General features: G+C 39.2%; 1 protein-coding gene across 3 annotated transcripts in view; it reads left to right on the forward strand.

The window, feature by feature from the left end:
• Positions 1-9495, forward strand: part of Syt4 (Synaptotagmin 4) — a 41516-nt gene extending 32021 nt beyond the window's left edge. For all 3 annotated transcript variants that reach the window (XM_033466332.2, XM_033466333.2, XM_033466334.2), the window contains exon 6: positions 202-9495. In XM_033466332.2, the coding sequence (XP_033322223.1) occupies positions 202-321 (120 nt within the window). In that variant the 3' untranslated portion in view covers positions 322-9495. The remainder of the gene's footprint in view (positions 1-201) is intronic.
• The last annotated feature ends 800 nt before the right edge of the window (positions 9496-10295 follow it).

The following is a 10295-nucleotide window of genomic DNA, read 5'->3' on the forward strand; positions in this document are numbered from 1 at the left end:
GTGTATTTAGTTAATAACTTGTTAACGGAGCCACGGAGAACATTTTCGCTAAGGAAATAGTTGCTTCAAATCGCCTTATGAATCACACGCTTCAAAGGCTTACAGTCTTGGGACAGCTTGTTGCGCCAATTATTTTCTGTAATTTTCATGATGTTGCAAAAAAAAATGACAGACGTTGACGATTCTGGTCTTGTATTACAGGTGATCGGGCGACTCGAATTCGGCGGACCAGACTGTCAAGACTCAGCTCTGAACCATTGGAGAGAAGTCTGCAGCTCGCCGCAAAGGCAGATCGCTGATTGGCACAAATTAAGGGAGTAGTTAGTATCTCCCAGCCCCATCGATTTTCCTGGTATCCCATCTCCAACTATCCGAAAGCCCCACATCCTCCTCCATTATGAAACCACCGATCCAACCCCCCGAAACCCTACGATGAAGTAGGGTATCTGTTTTGTAAACCTAATACTCGATGTATATTAGGCTTGAAGCGAGTGGTGGCACGTCCACCCGCGATCGATGCAACTGCGGGTTCGCTCCGCGAGACGTATCGTGTTTCGAACCGGCGATTATCATTTCTTGCGGGCGCAAACTTTCGTCGTTCGATTCTTCGCTTCGGACGGACGCGTTTCCGATCGATTTTCGCGGGCTGATTATGCCAGTCCTCTTCGAAATTTCATCCTTGGTTTTCGAGGCAATTAAAGAACGAAAGTAAATTCTTCATTTTTAATTGTTTCTTGCACTTTCAATTTCTATTAGGGAGAATTTACTGTAGTTACATATATCACTAGACTGCGGACCTTTATGCAAAATAAAACTTATCTTCATCAATTGCAACGAGGATGAGTCGCAGAAAAATTTGGTTCTTCCTTTAATAATGTCAGTGAGTTGAAAACGACACATAGATGTCCTTAAATTCTTTCAATATTTCCATTGTTTGAATTTTTACCCACCCATCTTTATTATAAATGCATAGAGATCAGCAGTCTACGTATCATATAAGTGGACAGCGGGTCTTTATGTAAAGTAAAGATTTGTGCGTCACTTGCAAGAAGCCATAACCGTATATATGTTCACTCCCATCTTGAATCATTTTATTCAGTCATAAATGACGTAATCAGATTGTCACGTTTTTTGTATCGGTATCATAAAATCGGAAATCTATGCACAAGTTACAAAAATCACGCTTGGTTTAAAAAATCCAAATGAAATACTCTGGCGGGGCGGCTGTTTGTTTGGCGAAGAGATATTATTTTATGTCGAACGATATTACGTTCTAATCGATTACTTTACTATTAACACTAACCGTATCGGGCGTTAAATGTGACTCGTCTAGTGTTGCCTTATACAAATTACAGTATTGAATTTATTTAGATTTCTTCGAATTTTTATATTAATATATACTGGGATGAATAAATTTATGTAATGGTATCCGGTGGATGTGATCTTATAATTTCGATAATTGTAGAATAAGAATTGTTGAACCAATCATTTGACCGGCGACGGTACGGTTATTGTTAAATAGTTGATCATAGAAAAATACAGTAGCAAACATGATCGCACCTTTCTATTTTGTTTGCAGTTTAAAAACGAAACGTGATTTGTAACTTTTACAGACATAAATTTCGCTTTATATTTCAGCATAAGCAGCTTTTAAAAACATAAATTGTTTAAACAATTTAAGAACTGCCCGAGTGTATTATTACGTTAAAAGCGTCTATTGAAAAATTGTTTAAACATGCATCTGCATTTACAATCCAGCATCTTATTCAGCAATCATAGCAGTGCTAGTTAGAACCGCTCAATTATTACCTAAAAAAACATTTTCAAAATGGATAATTTGCATTTTCTTTAAAACTGAATTTTCTCGAAAACTGCATCCGTTGAATGAATCGAAGAGTTGACAAATTCCTAACTAGCTCGTGAAAATTCGTAGAACCGTTTATCAAAAGGAATATCTATTAAAAGCCACCGCTTCAAAAAAAAAAAAAAAAAATAACACTGCAGAATCGACGAAATTCATGCTTCAATTGTCAGTCAGTGAGGAACATCTCGACGAGACGCAGTGGCAGCCGATCGCGAGTGCAACGCATACAAAATGCTTTACGATATAAATATAGTAATTAAGATTTCCGACCAGATGGGAAAGCGAGAAGGAGGACGAAGCAGTTAACTATTAAACAATCGAGCATCTGTCGATTACCGGACACCGGGTGTGGCGAACACGGAACCGTGTCTCCCGGAGATCATTGTTTTTCGACGGAGAGTTGATTTGGCATCCGTGTCGCGAGTCCAGAAACAGGATTTTCGGTTCTTTCATGTTAGTTCGTCGAAGAAGCATCCACCATTGAAACAATTTTAAAACGGCGTGAGCGCGCGAGTCGGATGAGTCTCTCATGTTTCGCTGGAAACCACGGTGTAAGAAGGTGAGGTTATTTAACGTAACCCGACTTCGTCCTAACCTTTGTGAACTGAAAGGTTCGCTTCTAATATAGTCCGCTAGGTGCTCTATGAAACTGTCGTACCATCGGAGAGAGTTTCTGTTGCGTGCGCATGCGTACGATACCCACTACAGCTGGCGTGGACGAGTCGCAGCTCGTGAGTCAAATATGGCTCTTTCCCCCTTTTACGTGCTCCGTGGCTCGTCCCCATTATGCACCTTCGGCATCCCTCACACACTCGCGCGACTTCATCGCTTGCAGCGCGGCGTGATCGACGACAGTGGGAGTCGCCAAAAACGTTATGACATTGTTTCTTCTGTGCTCCACGCGGGACTGCTCATATTAGGTGTAGCAATGTGCATGGAGCAGTAGTAGCGTTTACGGAACTTAAGTAATGAGGGAAAAGAGGGATTGGTGGAGGGAGCTTGAGGCTCGCGGCCGAAATGACTTGCCCAGGCCTGCATTTCGGTAATACTAACGTAGTAGTATCACGCATATGCAAATATAATTTGAACAAGTAATGTATCGGCGAGCACCGATGGAAGTATTGACACCTGTCGCAGGAACTCGTGGAAGTAAACTTTTAGCGTCACAGAAATTTTGTGGCGAGATAACTGCAGTCATCTTTCCTTCTTACAACGTGCTGGAAACAGAAACCTATGGTTCTACGAATTAGCAAAAAGTACCGGGTGTAACAGGATGTTCCGTCGTGGAGGCTCAGAAATGAATTCCGCACCTCTAGATCGGCAGAGATTCGTTGAAAAACGCTTCCCGCAAAATTCACCTTGAACCAAATTTTTATGGTCAAAATTTCCGTTCGATATTGTAGTACTTTCACAGCTACGTCGATTAATATTTGTTGGTCACTAATGAATGTCCACGTTATACTTATTATTTGCCAATCTTTACTTTGATGCTTAATTCTCTTAGTGCCGAATTTCTAATAAATAGTAGTTTATTTTTTATTTTTATTAAAATGTCCTAATTATTAGGTTTTATAAATACAGTAAATTCTCCCTAGAAGTCCATGTTACAATCTTGCTGGGATTGTTCCTGTGCTATTCCCACGTTTATGTGCGTCATTGCTACGGCTATGATAAGGTTCGACAGAATTGGTCAAGCGTATGATGCGGTACGCAACGCGGCTCCTTCGACTAGAATTCCCGGAGTGACAACTCATAATACAATAACATAACTTTTTTAATTTTGACATCTTAAAACTGAATTTTTTTTAACATATTGCTGATAGTTTCCTAATTAAAATGAGACCAAACATGACATAGTTTGGACTGATATTTCTGATTGCATAAAATAAAATCAACTACGATGTAATCGAATATGTAAATATGGTCTAAAGACTATCGTGTTTGGTCTCACTTTAAGTGGAAGAATCTCTGCAATATGTTCAAACAATTTTCATGTATAAAAAATTAGAAATAAAATAGTTGAAGCATCGTTTTTAATCTAGCAGTATTGTGTATTTGTATTAATGTACACTGATTTTCGTTATCGAGATATCGAGATGTCTCTTTCGAAGAATTGTGTCTGGATTGCCTCAGTTGTCTATTTTCGATTCCGAGTTGCGGGAGTTCTAGAGAGAATTTACTGTAATTTCTTGTCGACACTTTATCAAACTATATCAAATGGTTTTGGTATTGTTTCTTCTCTTTGCTTAGATGTACACGATATTTCTGATCGGCACTGAAAGGGTTAAATATTGACAATAGAAGGGTAGAATTCTATTTTGATTTAACGGGGTATTCTAGTGCAAATTGCGTTTTTGTTTCACGTTTTTGTCGATTTTTTCTACTGATTTTTTAATATTGGGAGCCCAAAAAAATGTAAAAAAATTCCGTTGCTTCCAGTACAGACTGTCGGTAGTAGTAAACATATTTTAAATGCAATTTTTCAATACGTTCGCGGACATTTTCATTGTGATGCAAGGTAACATGAATTCTATAACATTCAAATTTATAAGCTACATTATCATGAATTCAAGTCTATATAGCGTTTATTTTTTGAAATTATTATGCGCTTTAATGTAATGATTTGAGAACGAATCATCTGTTTATTTTTGCAGCTCATTAAAATTTTTACTGTCCGCGCAAACATGTTAAGTAAATTTTGAAATATCATGATCACCGTTACGGAAAAACACACTTGCGAGGAAAACAGATTTAAAGTTTTCTACATCGATACTGATCATACATATTCTTAATTTAAAAAATTCAAACAGGAGGTATTGTAGCTGTATTTTTGAACATATATTCTTCAAGAAACTATAAAAAAAATGATTTTTCAAAGATTCGCACTAGTATACCCCCTTAAAAGATGTAAATGACCTCTATGATTAGTAGATCGTGTTACAAGTTTTGACAATGATTCTGACACGATATTATCATTCGTTTTATACGAATCTTCGTCGATCTGAAGAATCGATTTGAGACCACCGCCACCGAACATGTTTTTACATGCTGTACAATAGCTTGAATAGAAAGAAGTCTGTTGATTATTCGCCGTCGAATTCGATGCGTAACCGATCGACAGACGTACGCAAGTGTGTGTACCGGCGGATCAGCTGTTCTCGAATGATCGAACGAAATGCGTTTTCGCGGGCGGATCGCGCGCCCGAGACTGAAAGTTGATTATGTTTCGTGCTGTCTCATCGGAAATGTCCGTGCGGCTCCGGAGTCCGTCGTTCTTGGTAGGATCTGCGTGGATCCCGCCATGTGTCTGTTCCCTTCGTTGATCGAGAGAGTCACTCTAAAGCCAACGTTCCGACGAAGATCCGTGAGAAAAAAACAGGGCACGTTCGGAGAGATTCGATCTGTTTGCGTAGCTGATATACTTTGTTCACCGGGAACGCTGATTGGGATCTTGAATCGATATGCGAAAATTGCTGGATGACTTTTAGAGTGATTTCTGCGTAGGTATGCATGAGACGATCCTGGAAAGGTCGCAAACACTGACCAAGCTTACGCGCCGTTGCGATTGCTCGCCTGCGCCCGACCAGTCTGATTAGAACCCGATCGATCGAACAGCTGAAGAAATTGGCGAAACTGACGAGATTAGAAAGTTGTTCGCGCGTGAAAACGTGAACGGAGCGGACCGAGCAATCGCAGCGCCGTCTTCGGGTGCTATTGAAGGCCGCTTCGCGATTGTAAATATGTAATTTATGTTTAAATAGAGAAGGAAACGCGGACTCTTTGTTTGATTGGGAACCGTGCGTGGTTTTCAGTCGCTACCGAAGGAGGAAATTTCATGACACGGAGTAGAACGAGATTTGGATGTCGGAGGGGAGTGATAATGTCCTTGTCGGTATGTCTGATCGTAACCATAAGAGTAATCCGCTTGTAAAATACCGTTAACGATCATTTATTCGATTGGATCCCGTTTCGAGACCGTCGTTGTCGACGGAGCATTTTGCATTCTTGTCGAATTCTTCGTTGCCTATTGTCAGGGTTACCGGACGACTTTCTTTTGTGGGAGATCGGGTGGTCTCGAAACAGAACAGTGATATAAAAAGGAGGACATTTGCAAAATGTTTACGATAATTTACAAGAACATGTTGACTTCTTACAGTTACTTTCGACAAATAAATAATGGTATATTACTTTGACCAGATCTGTCTGATCTTTAGTAAATATGGTTTAGATGTCAAATATTTCTGAAAGTTTAAGCAACTGTAGTAATAACACCACTAAGTATTAATTAAGGGAAGTCTCTTTCAATGCTGAAATTAGTACTGGGAATTACAAAATAAATCTCTCCTCAAATCGCCTATTAAAATACGGGATATTATTTCCTAAATGGACAGTAGGAAAACGAGGACATGTCCTCCATGAAGAGGTTAGATGGTAACCCTGCTACTCGATCGGTCACTGGATCTTCGAATTCGTCGGAATACGAGATCGAAATCAAGTTATCGTTACGTTGCTTATTTGATCGGTTACAAAGCTCGTAGGCGTTATCCGTTTGTAAGATACCGTCAACTTGTTCGGTCCCATTCGAATGATTGTTACATTTGATCGATTGCTGAATTTCGAATCTGTTAGAATAACTCGCTACCAGCGCTGATTTGTTCAGTTGGCTTCCGGTTGAAATTCGCCATCGACCGGCGTTACCGACGGTACATTTTGCATTCTTGCCGACTTATGGCCACGTTTGATCGATCGCTAAGTATGTAAACGTATGATTCGTGAGAATGTGAGTTTAAAGTTGCCCCGTCGTTATCTCGATCGACTGCATTGCATTCTTATCGAATTTTTAGATTCAGTCGGTTTGCCCCCCAAGCTGGTTTTAAATCCTAAGAAAAGGACAATTCTTAAGATGATTTAAAGCTCTCTTTTTCTCAGCAAAAATGTTCTACGTGTTTTCGTTAACAAGTTATTAACGAAAAATATGAACCAATCAGAGAACAAGTACAGATGACCGACGAATTGCGAACAGAGTTACGTGGTTTATTGCACTTTTTCTGGGAGAAACATCCTATACCTTTGTATACTTCGGCAAAAGAATAATGCACCGTGACTGGAAATTCCCAAAACATGGCTTTTGGGGGTGATTCTAACGTGACATGATTGCAAAATGTCGCAACTTTCGTTTTTACTGTAATGTTCGTATGTACCTCGGCTTTTAATTGGAAAACAAAACTTCAGTGGAATTGGAAGGATCTTAATTATAAATTAAAAAATTACTAATTAATGTTAAAATTTATTTTTTCTTTAAATATTTTTAATTTAATATACATTACATTGAATATTATCTGTACTCTATACGATAAAACTTGAGCAGATCAAGAACCGTTCATAGAAATAGCAAAATAATGAAAAAGTTATTCCAACTTTGCAGTTATATTAGTCCAAAGTTCGTTTCTACGTAACGTTCATATTTACGTTTAGTTGTAAGTGGAAAAAAAATTCAGTTGGACTTGTACCTTAATTACAAGTAACAAAAATTGATAATTAGCACTAAAATTTGTGTTTTTGTTTTTTCTCTTATTATAAAATTAATTACTTGAGATTTATAGTATAGCTATAACTCAATTCCGTAAGTAGAGATCAAGGATTATGTACAGAAATAGCGAAATATGGAAACAAAGATTTTTCTTAAATAGTATATATTACAGTCGTTGTTTTAAAGTTATATTATAATCCACGATCAATGTATTTTACCATTGCTGCAAAAGTTATTGGAAATAATTTTTGCATAGAAAACGAGATATCGCCACGTTTTCAGGATTTTCGACCACTGTGTGCTGGAAGTGAAGGCGGGCGTCCTAACGGGGCACCGGCCCCTACTCCGTACAGCACTGGCAGAGCCCGCTGTACTCGCTCTCTGATTGGTCCGCGTTTTTTCTAAATAACTCGTTAATGAAGCCTCGGAGAACATTATCGCTAAGGAAAAAGTTACTTCAAATTGTCTCAGGAATCTCTCCGTGACGAGTGTCACGTTAGTTCTGTGACACTCTGTATTATTCGCAACAGTGCGAGAAATCTGCTTGTGAATTACCATCGGCGCTAATTTATTCGAATGCATCCCGTTCGAAATTCGGGGCACCTCGTATTCTCGTCCAATTATCGTTGCATTCGACCAGACACTGAGCCCATAATCGGCGAGAGTAAACTTGACCCGCTTTGTAAAGTACCGACGACGCTGATTTACGCGATTGGATTCCGTTTGAAATTCGCTATCGGACAGCACGCCGACGCGCCCGTCGCTAACGAGCGCTTCGCATTCTTCTATCGAATTATTGTTACATTTGATCAGTTACTGAATTTAGATGCGCATATAAATATATATTGACTAGAATATGGAGGGTTGATATATTTCTATCCGTTCCGCGGTGAAGTTGATCGACACACGCACTCAAATTATTATCGACACAACGTATTTAATTGTACGAGGGGAGTTTACGTTCGAAGGCCCGTTTGCATGTATCACGAATACACCACTGCAATTAATAACGAGTACCGATTCATTATCTCAGACACCCGGGTTCGGGAAATGTACAAGTTACTTGAGATTTCGAGTGTACCTAGAAAAGGACCGCGGTTCACGGCGAATTTATTCGCTCGTTTTACGAGTTCGTAGCGGTTGCAATCGTATCACGTGAAATGAGAACACGTGGCAAGCATCGTTCGTTATTATCTGTCAGAAGGAGAAGGGAATCGTTGCCTGTCAACGGAACACAAGGAAGAACGCAATGTAAGAATACAGGAAACGTTGCAGAGCGGCCAAAATTGAATTTCTGAAGTTGCAATTTTAAAAAATTTATGCGTACAACATCGGTCGATAACTCGTCGACGCTTCAAAATCCATAATATTAGCCTTTTCCCGACAACAAAATCTTTGCAACAACATTCATCGATATTTACGTTTACACGAATATCGATATAAAAAGTTTCGGAAAGGAACTTTCTTGTGAGAAATGGAGGTCACCTCTATCTTTGAAATGTTAACGTGTATATCATACTTCAACATTAAAATAGCGCTGAAAACATTTTGGCCGCGTAAAATGGGATTCTAGACCATTGCACGCCGCAGCGCCGCTGCGAACTTTAAGAAAGGGGAGCTTCAAGTGTTAAGTAACTTTAGAACCCAGGATTGTCGTTAATTGCGAACGTTCGCGCGCGTCTAATCGACGACGATTTTACTCGAGGCAAAGATGTTCCTAGAAAAGGATTTTAATGTATCGAACACTCGAACGGAAAGTAGAACAGCGATTTTCGACGTAGACTTACCGAGACTTCAGATCATTTCAACGAGGTAATTAAGCACCAAGAAATAAAATGATTGATAGATGTACGAAAAGCAGCAAGGTGAACTTGAATCGAACCTGAGTTGGACGTTCCAATCGATCTTATCGTTTCGAAATTTTACCGATTCCGAATCGTTTCACTTAACACGCTCATTGTTTACGACGATATTGCAACGCTGTGTTTGGAGAAATAGTCATTGTAACGTGAAATAGAGGTATTACCAATGAAAGTGTTAAGTCTTACCAAACAATTGTATATTTTGTTTAAGAGCGAATAAAAACGAAGATAGACCACAATCAGCAGCGTTTTCAAGAAAAAAAAATTGCAACTTTAGCAGAAAAGGGAGACGTGTTCTAGAAATTAAGTGCAATAGTGCTTCGGAAGTTACCATTCGAGTCTGGAATCAATGCGTCGCTGTGCACTCTGTCCACTACCTTCAGTTGTACTATGTTCAAGGAGATTAACACGAAATGTATAAACAGAACGTTCACGTGATCGGTGCTGTGGTTGCAGTTGAGCGGCTGCTGGACGACGATGCTCAGGGACGAATTTTAGAGGATCCTCATCGAGGGCCCTTGCATGCAGAATAGCCTCGTGTAGAAGGGCCCGAAATTGTGATTCGGCCCTGGCCTAATCACGCGTCGCTCGCGTGCAGCTGTTTATGTATTTTGAACCGATTGTCGTTGAACAATGTACAGTGAAGTGCATGCAGACTTTTATGCATTTATTTGAAACACGAACAAGAAAGATACAGTTAAAATATGCAGGTTCGATGAAATTCAACATAGTTTTCAAACGAAAGTATCAGAATTGTTAAAACTAAACGGTAGCCGAATTCCTGTTTTGACAAATTGCATCGTTGAATGTTACACGAAGATCTAGGATTTACTAGCCAAATTCTACAGTGAGCGTCCATTTCAAATCAATTTATCATAGGGAAAAGATCAGTTTTTTTTCTTTTTATCAGTAACATATAATGTAACTGTTTGAACAAGTTACCGATGGACAGTTGGAGTTAAGAACAAATTGAGTTGCGTTTGATTGGCTTTTAATTATTTCTAGATTGTGTTGAACCGATTATTTATGAATTTTACCA

The sequence above is a fragment of the Megalopta genalis genome, chromosome 5 (assembly GCF_051020955.1).
Source record: "Megalopta genalis isolate 19385.01 chromosome 5, iyMegGena1_principal, whole genome shotgun sequence".
NCBI classification, from domain to species: domain Eukaryota; kingdom Metazoa; phylum Arthropoda; class Insecta; order Hymenoptera; family Halictidae; genus Megalopta; species Megalopta genalis.